General features: G+C 45.5%; 1 protein-coding gene across 3 annotated transcripts in view; it reads left to right on the top strand.

The window, feature by feature from the left end:
* The window catches only part of PLEKHA2 (pleckstrin homology domain containing A2), a 53536-nt gene extending 38927 nt beyond the window's left edge, over window positions 1-14609 (top strand). For all 3 annotated transcript variants that reach the window (XM_073324790.2, XM_073324788.2, XM_073324789.2), the window contains 3 exons: window positions 3307-3370; window positions 7744-7821; window positions 8263-14609. In XM_073324790.2, coding sequence (XP_073180891.1) covers window positions 3307-3370; window positions 7744-7821; window positions 8263-8631 — 511 coding nt within the window. In that variant the 3' untranslated portion in view covers window positions 8632-14609. The remainder of the gene's footprint in view (window positions 1-3306; window positions 3371-7743; window positions 7822-8262) is intronic.
* Window positions 14610-16586: the final 1977 nt, after the last annotated feature.

Here is a 16586-nt window from a genome sequence, read left to right as displayed (position 1 = left end):
GTTGGCACTGCCCAAGCATGTCTCTCATCCACTGTAACCCCTAGGTCATTTTCTGCAGAACTGCTGCCGAGCCACTCGGTCCCTAGTCTGTAGCGATGCATGGGATTCTTCTGTCCTAAGTGCAGGACTCTGCACTTGTCCTTGTTGAACCTCATCAGATTTCTTTTGGCCCAATCCTCTAATTTGTCTAGGGCCCTCTGTATCCTATCCCTACCTTCCAGCGTATCTACCTCTCCTCCCAGTTTAGTGTCATCTGCAAGCTTGCTCAGGGTGCAATCCACACCATCCTCCAGATCATTAAGGAAGATATTGAACAAAACCGGCCCGAGGACTGACCCTTGGGGCACTCCGGTTGATACCAGCTGTCAACTAGACATGGAGCCATTGATCACTACCCATTGAGCCTGACTATCTAGCCAGCTTTCTATCCACCTTACAGTCCATTCATCCAGCCCATACTTCTTTAACTTGCTGGCAAGAATACTGTGGGAGACCGTGTCAAAAGCTTTGCTAAAGTCAAGGAACATCATATCCACTGCTTTCCCCTCCTCCACAGAGCCAGTTATCTCGTCATAGAAGGCAATTAGATTAGTCAGGCATGACTTGCCCTTGGTGAATCCATGCTGACTGTTCCTGATCACTTTCCTCTCCTCTAAGTGCTTCAGAATGGATTCCTTGAGGACCTGCTCCATGATTTTTCCAGGGACTGAGGTGAGGCTGACTGGCCTGTAGTTCCCAGGATCCTCCTCCTTCCCTTTTTTAAAGATGGGCACTACATTAGCCTTTTTCCAGTCGTCCGGGACCTCCCCCGATCTCCATGAGTTTTCAGAGATAATGGCCAATGGCTCTGCAATCACATCCGCCAGCTCCTTTGGCACTCTCGGATGCAGCGCATCCGGCCCCACGGACTTGTGCTCGTCCAGCTTTTCTAAATAGTCGCGAACCACTTCTCTCTCCACAGAGGGCTGGTCACCTCCTCCCCATGCTGTGCTGCCCAGTGCATCAGTCTGGGAGCTGACCTTGTTCATGAAGACCGAGGCAAAAAAAGCATTGAGTACATTAGCTTTTTCCACATCCTCTGTTACTAGGTTGCCTCCCTCATTCAATAAGGGGGCCCACACTTTCCTTGACTTTCTTCCTGTTGCTAACATACCTGAAGAAACCCTTCTTGTTACTCTTAACATCCCTCGCTAGCTGCAACTCCAGGTGTGATTTGGCCTTCCTGATTTCACTCCTGCATGCCTGAGCAATATTTTTATACTCTTCCCTGGTCATTTGTCCAATCTCCAACTTCTCGTAAGCTTCTTTTTTGTGTTCAAGATCAGCAAGGATTTCACTGTTAAGCCAAGCTGGTCGCCTGCCATATTTACTATTCTTTCTACACATCGGGATGGTTTGTCCCTGTAACCTCAATAAGGATTCTTGAAAATACAGCCAGCTCTCCTGGACTCGTTTCCCCCTCATGTTATTCTCCCAGGGGATCTTGCCCATCCGTTCCCTGAGGGAGTCAAAGTCTGCTTTTCTGAAGTCCAGGGTTCGTATTCTGCTGCTCTCCTTTCTTCCTTGTGTCAGGATCCTGAACTCGACCATCTCATGGTTACTGCTTCCCAGGTTCCCATCCACTTTTGCTTCCCCCACTAATTCTTCCTGGTTTGTGAGCAGTAGGTCAAGAAGAGCTCTGCCCCTAGTTGGTTCCTCCGGCACTTGCACCAGGAAATTGTCCCCTACGCTTTCCAAAAACTTCCTGGATTGTCTGTGCACCGCTGTATTGCTCTCCCGGCAGATATTAGGGTGATTGAAGTCTCCCATGAGAACCAGGGCCTGCGATCTAGTAACTTCTGTGAGTTGCCGGAAGAAAGCCTCGTCCTCCTCATCCCCCTGGTCCGGTGGTCTATAGCAGACTCCCACCACGACATCACTCTTGTTGCTCACACTTCTAAACGTAACCCAGAGACTCTCAGGTTTTTCTGCAGTTTCATACTTGAGCTCTGAGCAGTCATACTGCTCCCTTACATACAGTGCTACTCCCCCACCTTTTCTGCCCCACCTGTCCTTCCTGAACAGTTTATATCCATCCATGACAGTACTCCAGTCATGTGAGTTATCCCACCAAGTATCTGTTATTCCAATCACATCATAATTCCTTGACTGTGCCAGGACTTCCAGTTCTCCCTGCTTGTTTCCCAGGCTTTGTGCATGTGTGTATAGGCACTTGAGGTAACTTGCTGTTTGTCCTGCTTTCTTAGAATGAGGCAGGTGCCCTCCCCTTTCACGTTCTCCTGCTCGTGCTTCCTCCCGGTATCCCACATCCCCACTTACCTCAGGGCTTTGGTCTCCTTTCCCCGATGAATCTAGTTTAAAGCCCTCCTCACTAGGTTAGCCAGCCTGTTTCCGAAGATGCTCTTCCCTCTCTTCGTTAGGTGGAGCTCATCTCTGCCTAGCACTCCTCCTCCTTCTTGGAACACCATCCCATGGTCAAAGAATCCAAAGCCGTCTCTCCGACACCACCTGCGTAGCCATTCGTTGACTTCCAAGATTCGATGGTCTCTACCCGGGCCTTTTCCTTCCACGGGGAGGATGGACGAGAACACCACTTGCGCCTCAAACTCCTTTATCCTTCTTCCCAGAGCCGTGTAGTCTGCAGTGATCTGCTCAAGGTCATTCTTGGCAGTATCATTGGTGCCCACGTGGATAAGCAGGAAGGGGTACCGATCCGAGGGCTTGATGAGTCTCGGCAGTCTCTCTGAGTCTGGTCCTGCTTTGAGCAGGGGTTTGGACTAGATGACTTCCTGAGGTCCCTTCCAACCCTGATATTATAGGATTCTAAAAACCATGTGACTGACAGAGAATTAGGTCACACTTAGGATCCAAATAAACAGTTAATAAATCAAATAGACAGGAATAGTATGTGTTATAAGCACATCAATAGAAGGTGTTGTAGATGGTTATAATCTATGGTTATAAGCAGTCCCTTGACCTGCTAGACTTTAACAATTGATTAGCCATTTATTTAAAACCCCTATTAATCATTTATTATCCTTTATCAACTATTTATAAATGGAACTTTTGTATAAAGTGGGGCTGAGAATCATTTGGCTTGCAGACTGCAGTGTGCGCGTGTAAACAAGGTGTATGATAAGTTATATAGAATTGAGGTCTGTGTTTCTTAAGATCAATACTGAAGACATCCAAGGTCTGCATTGAATATTTTGTTGTTAATGTTCTCTAGATATGAGCATAAAGAGGAAATAGTCTATCCTGCATATGTTGAATTCAGGGTAACCTCTCTCTTTCTTTTGTTTCAAGTGACCTTCTCATGCGGGACAATCTCTTTGAAATCATAACAAGCTCCAGGACATTCTACATCCAGGTAAAATCATTCCTAGTTTAAGAGGACTTTAAAACGGTTAGATAATCTGTACTGTACATGAGCTCATAATGGGGACCGTAGTTTTGCTTTGAGTTTACTTTATTAGGCAGTAAATTTAGCTCTTGACAGTTGGTGTGAGTCACATTCATCTAAACAGGATGCTCCCTGATGGGCTTTCAACCAGAAAACACAAGTAGGTGAATTTGTGTACAACTCAACTCAGCTCAGCTTCGAAGCTCCAGTTGAGGGGGGCAGAGAAGGGGGCGGGAAGAAAACTGCCTGCTGGTTTCAGTTCTCCAGTTCTGTATATTTATAATTGCAGCTATTTGTGTGGGCAGGAAGAAACATGTAGACACGAAAGTACCAACACTTAGATAAGAATCCAAGTGGAGAAAGTCATGACTGCAGCTTCCTTGTCCTCAAGTTTGCTGTCAGTCAGGCCAGGGCTGTTGATCATTCCCAGCTCCTAGTGCCACATGGAGGATGGAAAGTGAATGGTGGGCTGGCTTGCAGCAGTGCAGGCTGCTTTTAAGGGCAAATACTGATCCTAACACAATGATAATGCTCAGATCTCACCCTTTCCCTCTCCAGGGCACTGTGCAAACATTCGCTAAGAGCAGCTGGTTATCCTCTACTTCTAGCCCCTCTTAATTCTTTCTTTCCACGCCAGCCAAAACGAATGCTTGGGAGTCTGTTGGCCCGATTCTCCATTACATTGTGTTTTGAGCAGTCATTTACACCAGTGCAGAATGCTACCATCCCGATTTGGGAGTATTTTACATCTGCTTTGCAACGGCGTTAATGATCACATGAAGTAAACGGCCAGGAAGAGTCTGGCCCTGTACGTACAGAGCTATAGACATATGTTCTGAATCTCCAGGGGATGACAGGAAAGAAAGGGCTGACAGGTAGGGAGCTGGAGTGTGTCTACACTGGGTAGTATTTACACATTGACTCAATCTGCCAGAGAAATTGCAAAATGAACATCAGTTTAAAGACAATACTTCACTCCCCCAAACCCTTAGACTGATTCTCTCACACACACACACGCACGCCTTCAGACGGGTGTTGTTGTTTTTTCAGCAGAGACCATGCAAAGCAGTGTGTACTGCACACCCACCAAGCAGTTACAGCCAGCTGTCTTCTTTCACTACAACAGTTCAAGAGATGCAGCAGCCCTTGGGGACACATGCTCCACAGCCCCCATCTGTGCACCTCTGAGAGCTTGTGCCCCAGCTTGCCTCCTGTCCCCGACTCAGGGCTCTGAGGCTTTGGGTGTATTTAGTTTATTTGCTGAGTTAGTACCCAAAACAAAATAATTCAAACTGAGCAGTATCTGGCCTGAGCACTGCAAATGCCTGTGTAAGCCAGGCGGGTCTGAGCCAGCTGCAGCTGCCTCTTGGACGAAATCCAGATCACTCACCCCTGCAAGAGGACAGGAAATCCCACGCTATGCCTGGCCAGTTCGGGAGCCCGGTGTCTGCTCAGCACTTTGCTGCTGGGCTGGTATGGGGTCAGTGGCTGCTCTCAGCCTGTGGGGAGAGGAAGTGCCCCACGTTGCTATCTAGTGCCCCCTCTGGCTGGGTGAAGGAGGGGCACTGAGAGGAGAGCTGAGTCCCCAGAGGTCTCGGGGCAGTGGGAGAAGAAGCTACTGAGGGAAGCTTTCCATGCCCCAAGGAATCTCGCTGCCTGGAACGACTCATGTGAGATGCTGCTGAGGGCCCTGTGAATAGACGCCCCGTGGTCTTTGCTCCGTTCAGAGCTGGGTGTCCTGTGGAGCTTCTGTCTCCCCCTAGAGGTGCCCACCAGCTTCTCCTTGCCTCGTCCAGCCCAGGGATAAATGTCCATCACCCTGAAATCTTTGTGCGGGGGCCTCTGGGTGAGGTGAGTCAGGATGTGTCTCAGCCCCATTTCTGGTCAGACAGGCAACTCTGTCAGAGAAATCACCACCTCCACCCAGCCCCGCGTGGGACACCTTGGCAGAGAGCCCAAGGGCTGGAGAGACTCCATTCCCCTCTGACTGCAGGGACAATTGGTTCGTGCTCCCTACAGCCCAAGGCTGGGGCAGAGTGTGGGCTCGTGATGTCGGGGATTAGGGCAGTGGATAAGTATATGTGTTTGCCGCACCAAGCAAGTGACATCTTTAAAAGAAAATATCCTGTGGGCTCCCTGGAGACCCCTTGGTGTTGCCTTCTTGATGTATGAATGTGTTTAGCTACATGTGAGAAGCAAACAGGCAGCCAACTCCCTGCAGGAAAGCACCACCCACGGCTTGTTTTCACTGGCCAGCATCCCTCTGCAGTACTGGATGGTGGGGATTACCAAGAGGGGAATCATCCCTAGCGCTTGTTGGAGAAGAGCACATCTTTATCTTCTGTTTTCTCCCTGCGTGAACCCTTCCACAGGAAACGCTTACGTGTGGAGAGCAGGCTGCCATGGTGAACAGAGCATCAAACCCTCTCTCTGGCCTTGTCTACATTGGGAAATTGACTTGCATACCTATTGCAAAATAAACTATTCTGCAATAGCTATTCTGCAGTGGCTCCCTGTGTGGACACTGTATTCTGGAATAAATGTCACTTTTATTCCAGAATTATTACTCTGCTTTGGAAGTAAGTGTTTTGGAAGCAGGCTGATTACTCTGGAACAAAAAACACTGTTGCTCCAGAATAGTCTCCAGTTGGGAGCTATTGCAGAATAGCTTGTTCTGCAATAGCTGTGACAAGCAGTTTCCTCCCATAGACAAGGTCACGGACTCATGTAACAAGCTGCCTGATTTTGCTCTGCAGACTGGTTGTTGCTTCAGCTTGTAAAGCCAAATGCCAGAGGACTGGCAGCTGTAGCCTCTCTGTTTCTGAAGCATAAAGTGCAGGCTCACAAACCATCCTTTTATCCCAGAGTCCAAATACGAGGCTTGGCAAAGCAGGAGCTCGGCAAGGCCCAGCAAAGGCTATTGCTCAGCCTCTCCAGTTCACATCACCCTCCTTCTCCACCTCGGCCTTCTGTGCACACGTCGGTATCCAAAATGCCCTTCCAGATCCCACCTTGTTCATAGCCGGGCTAGCATCCAGGGAACCCAGAAGGCCTGAGCATGCAAAGCTCTTTCCTGTGGCTGCTGTGCAGGATTTTGTTCTGTGGGCGCCTGGGAATTGTTTGTGTATGTGGGAGAAAGGAGTTTATCTGGCAGAGGGGGAACCACTGTAATCAGGAGAGTGCCTGGTCTCGGGGCCCCCTGGAAGGTCCTCTGCCTGTGCAGAGCCATGGGGGAGGTTCTGCAGCACAGAATTCAGTTTGGCCTGGAAAATCACTGGGCTTTATCAGCTTCTGCTTCAGCTGACAGGCTCAGCCTTGGTTTATATGTGGGTGTGTTTTGGCTCCAGTGTGGTCTCCAGCTGCTCCCTGAAAGCAATGTAAGGTGCCTCCTGCCACGCAGGGACTGAATAAACTACATCTGCAAAGCCCCAAACCCCTGCTGACTTGGGAGCGTGGGACCTGACTGCCGGTCTCCTGCAAGACAGCCAAATACAGCACTGTGCCACTTGTCCTCTGGCCCAGATCGGGACTGCCGTGGGACCACAACAATTGGAGATGGAAAAGGCCTGTTTGGTCTCTTCATGTCCCTCCTTCAGGGGCGGTGCAGGATGGCTGGGGGCAGAGGGGGTTCTCATGTTTTTAAAAACTGTTTCCCTCGGTTAGCGCGGGGGCGGGAAGGCGCTGGTGAGGAGGCCAGGCTCACTGAAACGTCTCTGCTCCCCGCATTCTTTGTATAGCTCTTGCCCCCTGGTGGAGTTGGTTTGTAACTTACATTTTGTGTTTTTTGTGGGGGGGTAGCCCTGTTTTGGTTTTTAAAGAGGTTGGCCATATGGTGTTGTCTCATCAGACAAAAATCACCCTGCAGGAGAATTACAGGAACGAGCTGCTAATAATGGGTCTGATCCTGCAGCATGTTGAGTGCATCCTGAGGGCCCAGTATGTGTTGATTTCCTGAGCTTTTGGGTTTGGATACCTTAGAAGTCAGGCTAAGCATGATTTACTCACCCCTGAAGATTGTCTCATAAATGTAAACAAAAAGCTGTTTTTGGTACATTTCAGCCATTCTGGACTTCCCAAGTGGGTGAAATCCTAATGACACACGTGAAGCAATTTCACAGAAATTGAACTGGGTTTTTAGTTATAAAATAGATCTGGGCTGAACTAGAAGGTCATAAGATCTATGACCTAAGGAAAGCTCGTCCCATGCTCTATATGTGGTACTTGTTAACATCAGAGATGCACTGGCCAGACCCCCTGGATATCGTGGTTGAACTGTTTCTGCTCTAAGTGACTTGTAAAATGCAGGCAGAAATCTCATTTTTGTCTGGTATGTTTTGCAGGCAGACAGCCCTGAGGATATGCACAGCTGGATCAAAGCAATCACAGAGGCGATGCAGGCCCTGAAAAGCCGCCCAAGGGTAGGTTATATCCTTTCCTTTTCACATTTAGCATCAACTAAAGATCCATTATTTTTAAGCTGATATGATTTATTTAGTGGCTCGTGCAAACGTTCAGTGAATTAGTCAGTTTCCAGGATGAGACCATGCTGTCTCTGGATTTGTCTACCACTCATCCAAAACAAGTTTTAAAAACAACAAGTTAGGAGAAATCATTCAGTCGAGCTTGGCTATGATATCAGCAATGCTCCCTGAAGCCTGGGCAAAAGATTCAGCAACAGCAAAAGCTAATTGAATTCAGATTTGCATAGTTCACTTAATTCTCTTGTCCTTGCCTTGAAGCCTGAAGCATATACAGTGCTAAAGTCCTGATCTCTAGAATCGTCCTCCAGGATGCTTAGAGCAATTTTTACAGGAACTAACCCCCACCTTTCCCCCTCTGCTCTGCCTGTCTTTTTGCAGGAAATGTCTTTCGTGAGATCCATTTCTTCTATGAGCAGGCCTGGGGGCTCCAATCTTTCAAGCTCCTTGATCCCCTCCTTGCCCCGAATGAGACACCCAGGGGAGGAGAGGAAAGCACTCTGCAAAACCCCTTCCACCCCGTCCTGGCAGCCTTGGACACCAGTGCCGCAGCCAGGAGGGAAGCAGCCCGTGATCGAGGAGATGCCCGGGTATATGAGAGACTCGGTGTTTGTGCCCTCCTTCACAGAGAGTGACGCTGGAGCCATGCAGCAGAGGCGTGTACGGCACAGATCTGAACCCCAGCACATTAAAGAGAAGCCATTTGTGTTTAACCTGGACGACGAGAACATCCGGACCTCTGATGTGTAACCAAACCCAGGCTCTTTTCGCCTTCAGGTTTTTTTTAAATGATGAACTCTGTTGATAGCAGTTTAATGCAAAGGTACCTTGATTCTACCCCAGGCACGTGTCGTGGTATCAGCTAGCCCGAGCCAGCCTAGCACTCCACTTGTGTAATAACCATTGCAATGTGATGTACTCGGTCTGCTGAAACAGATCAGATTTTGGACTGAAAGAGCTGGTCTCCTCAGTACAAGTGTGGATACATGTGCTAAGCACATTGGGCCGGATTAATCGCTGGTGAAACTCCATTTAATTGCCCGGGATGAATTTGTCCTGTTTTTGCCAACTCTCTCCAGTGGTACGAGCTTTAGGAGAACCACTTCCCTTGACAGTGTTGCTTTCCCAGAAAAGGAAGTGGAGGTCACATATTTGTGACAGTTCCCCTCTCCTCACCCGTCGCCGAAAGCCCACCTTTAACAGCCCATTAGGTTTCTTTGTGTACAACCACGCTGCCAGAGTGGTGAAGCAGCTGCTGGCGGAAGGCAGTGAGAACTGTCAGTAGCAAAGGCAGCTCTTTGTTTTTTTAGGAGGACATCCCTGTGACTTGGTGATCTTAAACCCATTTTGTGCTCACTTTGTGCAGGCATAAATGATGACCGCACAGGGTGTAAATTGGGAAGCATCAGCCCCCGGTGCCTAATCTGACAAAACAGCACTACCTTTAGCAAATACCGTGGTTCTGAATTCTTGGGAATCATGCAGGAAATATAGGACAAGATATTGTCAAGGGCACAGAGGGCAGTTAGGTGCCCAGTTCTCATGGACTTTCAGTAGGAGATGGATGCTTAACTCTTTCCCATTTGTGCCTTTGAAAGTCTCCCCCATACAGGCCAAAAAGGAATTAGTGGGTCACACTAGGAAATCTGCTGTGTTTATAAAAAGAAAGAACACTGCAACTTGAAAACAGTTTTCTAGGAGACCAGCTCTTCACAGTGGCCAACTAACAATGTATTAACAAATCTATTTTCTTTGTAGTAACTCCTTTCTGTCCGTGGCCTTTACATGATGTCAGACTCTGGAGAAAGCTCCTTGTTCAGACTTATGTAACGCTTCATGCGTTGATGATAACAAACATGTTTCTTGGTATATATATATATATATATATATATATATATATATATATATATATATATATATATATATATATATATATATATATTTTAAATGTGAGTCAAGGATAGCACCACTTCTTTGCAGACTAGGTGTAACTGAATATCTGTGGCAAGAATATTCTCAGGTATGTATCCAATCTTGTATTGCATACACTTGGGCACAAAGATTTAATTAAAATGCCTGAATCTTGAAGTATTAATTAATATGTAGTGAAAGCAGAATATTTACAATGAAATTTGGATGATTTGGCCATCCAACCAGCATGCACTCTCGACCTTTACACAGAAATAAGCAGAACTCTTTTTAAGCAGTGCAAACGTGGCATTAACCCATAACAAAACAAGCTGATGCACAAAGGGTATAAAACAATTTACAGCAGAGAGTGTTTGATCTTTTTCACCTAAGAAGTGGGTAAGTAATCACTCTCAGATAGACATCACACAACTCTCTTTCCTGTCTCTTTATTTCCTGTGGGGGGTTTTAATAGTGGCTCAGGTTGTTCTGTGATTTTTTTGAAGACTCTGTAAAGCCTGTACAAGGCAGGTGCACCTCTTACATCGCTATTTCCAGGGCTTCAGTGGTTCACAGGCCTTTTGCCAGCCTCTGCGTAGGGGGGAGTTTCCATTCTTTCCACTTGTGTGTCCAGCTGCTTCTGCACCGAGCCGCCTCTCCTCCCACCCTTACTCAGACAAACCCACCAGTGACTTCCTTGGGAATTTTGTCTGAGTAAGCACAAAGGATGAGGTGCTGCTTATCTAAAAAGCAGCACATCTAGCTAGAAACCCATATCCAAGGCTAAAGCAAGTTCAAACCATCGTAAGTAATTAAAAGCATCCCTTGCTTTATTACTAAGACATTGCTGAATGGGTTGCAAGTTCCAGCTATTTGTAGCTTCAGTGCTGCCTCCACTCCAAGAAGCTGACCGTTGTGAACAGAAGGCAGCTGCTGTAGAGAATGGCCCCCAGTGAAGCCTTACTAGCACTGTTGCCATGGGCTGTAGACTTGCTCTGAGGCGGGTTAGATGAGATGGTTAAAAGCTGGTGGGGACCCAGAACTCTGCCTAGGCTAGCCGCTTCCTGTTAGCAAGCGTGAGAGATCTTTAAGGGGAAAAAGGGCTAGTGTAAACCCTGCCGAAGACTCCAAATGGAATTTCATGCCCTAAAGCAGACGTGTGCATGCTCTTGCCGTCTCTAATAAATTGAAGTTGAAACCTCTGTCTGAAATGTTCCAGTCATACTGCAGCAGCTGTAGGTTTGGGATCTCTTGGAGTGGTCTTGAGATAGCAAAGATTTCTACTTCTTTTTATTGTCTGACGGTTGTCATTGGCTGCATGAAGCAATGCCGTGTGCCCTACAAACTCTGCTTAATATTACTCCACTGGAGAAAATCCCTTGTTTTGTCCTGGCCTGCACAGGATTTAGCTGTTTTGAGAACTATATGGAAGCTTGGCCCAAACTCAGTTTGGGGCCATATGGAGCTTTATCATGATTTGGCCCATAAGTATGGATGAAGCCAATCATGTTATAACTAAACTGAAATAATATGTTCTTGCTTCCATTTCTACCTGTACCAAAGAGTTTTTTTGTAACCCACACTGGCCAGCCAAAATCCATTTCAGCCCTGGCTAAAACCACATTTCAACCATACTTGAGCACAGCTGTTAAATAAGACTGAAAACCCTTGTGTAGAACAACAGTATCTGTCATCTCAGGTTTCCATAGGGCACCCATCGCTGTGGTGTTTAGGCTCTGATCGATGTTATGCTGAGAGCCAGGATTGGAGGTGAGGGCTCAAAGATTAACTTGGAACCTTTGCCACAGTCTGCAGACCTATTTCCCTGACTCTTATCATAAGAATGGCCATACTGGGTCAGACCCAAGGTCCATGTAGCCCAGTGTCCTGTCTTCCGACAGTGGCCAATGCCAGGTACCCCAGAGGGAATGAACAGAACAGGTAATCTTCAAGTGATCCATCCCCTGTCACCCATTCCCAGCTTCTGGCAAATAGAGGCTAGGGACACCATCCCTGCCCATCCTGGCTAATAGCCATTGATGGACCTATCCTCCATGAATTTATCTAGTTCTTTTTTGAACCCTGTTATAGTCTGGGTCTTCACAACATCCTTTGGCAAGGAGTTCCACAGGTTGATTGTGAGTTGTGTGAAGAAGTACTTCCTTTTGTTTGTTTTAAACCTACTCCCTATTAAGTTCATTTGGTGACCCCTAGACCTTGTGTCATGAGGAGTAAATAACACTTCCTTATTTACTTTCTCCGCACCAATCATGATTGTATACACGTCAGTCATATCCCCCCTTTGCCCTGACGGTTCAGAATCAGGTGTGTGCATAATGTGTGCTACTGTGATGGGAACAGTAATACTAACAAAAGTGACCACTAGAATCATAGGCTACAATTTTTATGACCGGAGCAGGGGAGGGGAATCAAAAAAACAATGGACGTCAGACACATATCCCTGGCTCCGTCCACCATATTCTTCAGAGTTGTAATGAACATTTAAAAGACAAATGAGGGCTTGCCTAATAAGAAGGGAGGATAGCTTGAAAATCCGTACGTACTGACTCAGCACAGAATGAAATGAAAGTAGCGCTTACATGCATTGCTTAAGCCCCATATTTTCAGATTCTAGTTGTGTTGAGGATGCCCTGCTTTTGGAGAGAGAGGCCAGTTTTAGAATTTTTAAAGTAATATCTGGTGAATGCAGATAGGTCAACACGACTGTAATGCAGCCTGAATGTAGTTGTACCTTTTTGTCTTTGTGGACACAGCTGGCCAGAGCATGTTTTAATAATGTTACATGCTTGGGGTGACAGATTTCAGGAATCCATGCCGAATTCTTTTACTTTTTTATATTTTCGTTCTAGTCAAAACAACTAAATATATACTTTTATATTTCCTGTCAACCTATTTAAAATACTGAATGGAGTCCCCCACTTCATGCCAATCAGTTCAAACTAGTTCTATGGGAGACCGTGGGAAATGTTGAAACAATGAATATGAATTGGAATCAATGTAAATGGTACAGCAAAAGTTATATTATTGAATTGTAGGAGTCTACATTTAGATTGGGTTTTTTTCCCCTTTGGCTTTATTTGCACTAGATTTTCTCTTTTATATTGTTGTGGGTTTTGTTTTGTTTTTTCAGCTGACCTCCTGTTTAGCTAATAAAACATCCGGTTTTGACTATATGTAACCATTTGACGTGATTGTGAATATAAAGCCTTGAGTGGCATGACTCAGACTTACTGCCGTGAGGGAGCCCTGTGTCTGAGAACATTAATTACAGGGTGAACCATAGTTAAGGTTGTGCAAAGCGCTGAAGATGTAAACTGCCATAAAGATGCTAAGTATTTCTAATGAATTATTGCTGAAAGGGGTCCAAGGGCCTGGAATGGCAAAGTCTGAGTTGATTGCACAGGTATGATTGATTCTCCAAGGAAGAAGCTACCAGCGGCTTTAGTACTCCTGCTACGTCCCCTTTTCTCTGTCCTCTCCCCCACCCATAACTTCAAAACGGCATTGAGACTGGTTCCGAGGCCACAGGATAGTGGCAGACGAAAATGTGTCTTGGAAACTAATTCCTGGTTCACTGTGCTAAAATAGTGCCACCATCATTCATGTTATTCACCCCAGCTCTGGTATCCTTCCCTTGTATACAGTGAATTCCCACAAAATGCAGTGGACGACTTGGTAGAGGCCAAACAGCTTGATCAACGTGGAGCTTTGCAGCACTTTTTAATAACTAATATATTTTAAAATGTGCGTTTGCCCCCTATGCGGAGTCTTGCTTTTGTACAGATGCATAGTCGTGCTATTTACCACCAGGGTCTTGCAAGGACCACCTGGGAAATGAAGTGTGGACCACAAAGATTAGTTTCTCCAGATTTAGTAGACAAATGGGTGCAGAGTTAAGGTAACTTGAATGGTGTGAGAAAATGTTCGTCGTTTTTCTTCTGTTTGTATTTTATATGAAGGCACCAAAACGGCTTCAGCCATTTTTGTAAATATTTGCCATGTATTTCAAGTGCCCTTAGATGAGGGTCCCTCTACTTAGAGGTACCCACACCTAGACTAGAGACTAGACCTCTTGATCATGTGACATGTTGATATTAACAAATGTGGGATGAAATGACTGGTTTTTTTCCAAAGGAAAGTGTGAACAATAAGTTTCCATGTGACATTCCAGTCATTTTTTCAGGCTAGCAGGTGGTGCATAGCTTGGGATGTTGAAGATATTTTGGGGTAACAGACAATACAGGAAGACAGAATTAGTAAAGAGCCTATAATATTTTCTGCAGATTTTTCCCTCTTTCCTAGCAGTCCCCAAGCAGTTGCTTAGAGTGAAGTTTTGAGTTACAGATGTGGTAAGATAGAATGAAGTGGAAGTTTGGAAAACAAACAATACATCATTAGAATTTGGACTTTTGTTTAATTCTTTTGTGAGCTGCTTGTGCATTTGATTGTGATATTTGCACCAATAATTCTCAGCTGTGAATTGCACTTGTGTAAAGATGACTTTTGGGTCCGTGAAAAATCTTCTAATGATACAATGCTTCTCACTTTACTTGTAGTGAAAAATTTTTGTTGCTTGTTTTGTAGTAAAAAAACCTGTGTGAAATCTTTAAAGAATGTGCTTTGTGTTTTTGTATTTTACCATTATCACTTTTTAAACTCTTTTGCAGATAAATGCAATGGCTAACATATGTAAGCACCCATCCATAATGTGTAGGAAAAAAGCAGAGTTATCATAAGTGACTTCAATCTGAGTGATGTATGCTGGAGGTCTCATTAAAGTGTCCTTGGAATTTCTAAAAGTTTTAGAGATGTCAATTTCCTAACTCAAAAAGTATTACATCCAGCATGGGATAATTCTGTATTAGACCTCATCTTAACTGATAAATAGTAATTGATCACAGAACTAAAAGTAGCTTAGGTGCAAGTGACTGACTTGATTACATGTGTTATGTGAAAAAGAATAAAGTCCAAACCAATAACATACAGCTGGTGCTTTTCGAAAGGGCCAGTTTTACGAAGTTGAAAACAATTGGGTCAGATCAGGGAGAAAAAAATTAAACACAAAAATGTGAATAATGATTGGGAACTGTTTAAGAACGTCTTACTAGATGCATAAAAAGCCACAAATGAGAGATTTCAAAGTAACAGCCGTGTTAGTCTGTATTTGCAAAAAGAAAAGGAGTACTTGTGGCACTTTAGAGACTAACCAATTTAAAATTGTAAGGAGAGTGATCACTTTAGACAAGCTATTGCCAGCAGGAGAGTGGGGTGGGGGGAGAGAAAACCTTTTGTAGTGGTAAACACCCATTTTTCATGGTTTGTGTGTGTAAAAAGATCTTCTGTACTTTCCACAGTATGCATCCGATGAAGTGAGCTGTAGCTCACGAAAGCTTATGCTCAAATAAATTGGTTAGACTCTAAGGTGCCACAAGTCCTCCTTTTCTTTTTACAAATGAGAGAGAGGGCCACACTAGTTAAAAAAAACAACCCAACCTGGTGTAGAAGAGAAGTGAAAGCATATATCGAGAGATATAGGTGGATAGATATAAAATATGCCTCTCTCTCTCTCTAAATGAAGAATTGTAGAAAATTGGTAAGGGAAGAAAAAGAATACAAGGAGAAAGCTATGGCCACTAGAGTTAAGGACAATAAGAAGGAATTTAAGAATATTAGGAACAAAAGGAATCCTAACAATGGTATGTGTCCATTACTAGATGGAAATAGAATCATAGAATATCAGGATTGGAAGGGACCTCAGGAGGTCATCTAGTCCAACCCCCTGCTCAAAGCAGGACCAATCCCCAACTCTAAACCATCCCAGCCAGGGCTTTGTCAAGCCTGACCTTAAAAACTTCTAAGGAAGGAGATTCCACCACCTCCCTAGGTAACGCATTCCAGTGTTTCACCACCCTCCTAGTGAAAAAGTTTTTCCTAATATCCAACCTAAACCTCCCCCACTGCAACTTGAGACCATTACTCCTTGTCCTGTTCTCTTCTACCACTGAGAATAGTCTAGAACCATCCTCTCTGGAACTACCTCTCAGGTAGTTGAAAGCAGCTATCAAATCCCCCCTCATTCTTCTCTTCTGCAGACTAAACAATCCCAGTTCCCTCAGCCTCTCCTCATAAGTCATGTGTTCCAGACCCCTAATCATTTTTGTTGCCCTTCGCTGGACTCTCTCCAATTTATCCACATCCTTCTTGTAGTGTGGGGCCCAAAACTGGACACAGTACTCCAGATGAGGCCTCTCCAATGTCGAATAGAGGGGAACGATCACGTCCCTCGATCTGCTCGCTATGCCCCTACTTATACATCCCAAAATGCCATTGGCCTTCTTGGCAACAAGGGCACACTGCTGACTCATATCCAGCTTCTCGTCCACTGTCACCCCTAGGTCCTTTTCTGCAGAACTGCTGCCTAGCCATTCGGCCCCTAGTCTGTAGCGGTGCATTGGGTTCTTCCGTCCTAAGTGCAGGACCCTGCACTTATCCTTATTGAACCTCATCAGATTTCTTTTGGCTCAATCCTCCAATTTGTCTAGGTCCCTCTGTATCCTATCCCTCCCCTCCAGCGTATCTACCACTCCTCCCAGTTTAGTATCATCCGCAAATTTGCTGAGAGTGCAATCCACACCATCCTCCAGATCATTTATGAAGATATTGAACAAAACCGGCCCCAGAACCGACCCCTGGGGCACTCCACTTGACACCGGCTGCCAACTAGACATGGAGCCATTGATCACTACCCGTTGAGCCCGACAATCTAGCCAACTTCC

The sequence above is a fragment of the Lepidochelys kempii genome, chromosome 26 (genome assembly GCF_965140285.1).
Source record: "Lepidochelys kempii isolate rLepKem1 chromosome 26, rLepKem1.hap1, whole genome shotgun sequence".
NCBI classification, from domain to species: Eukaryota; Metazoa; Chordata; order Testudines; family Cheloniidae; genus Lepidochelys; species Lepidochelys kempii.
Note: the sequence above shows the minus strand (reverse complement) of the source record. Positions and strands in the feature narration are given on the sequence as shown.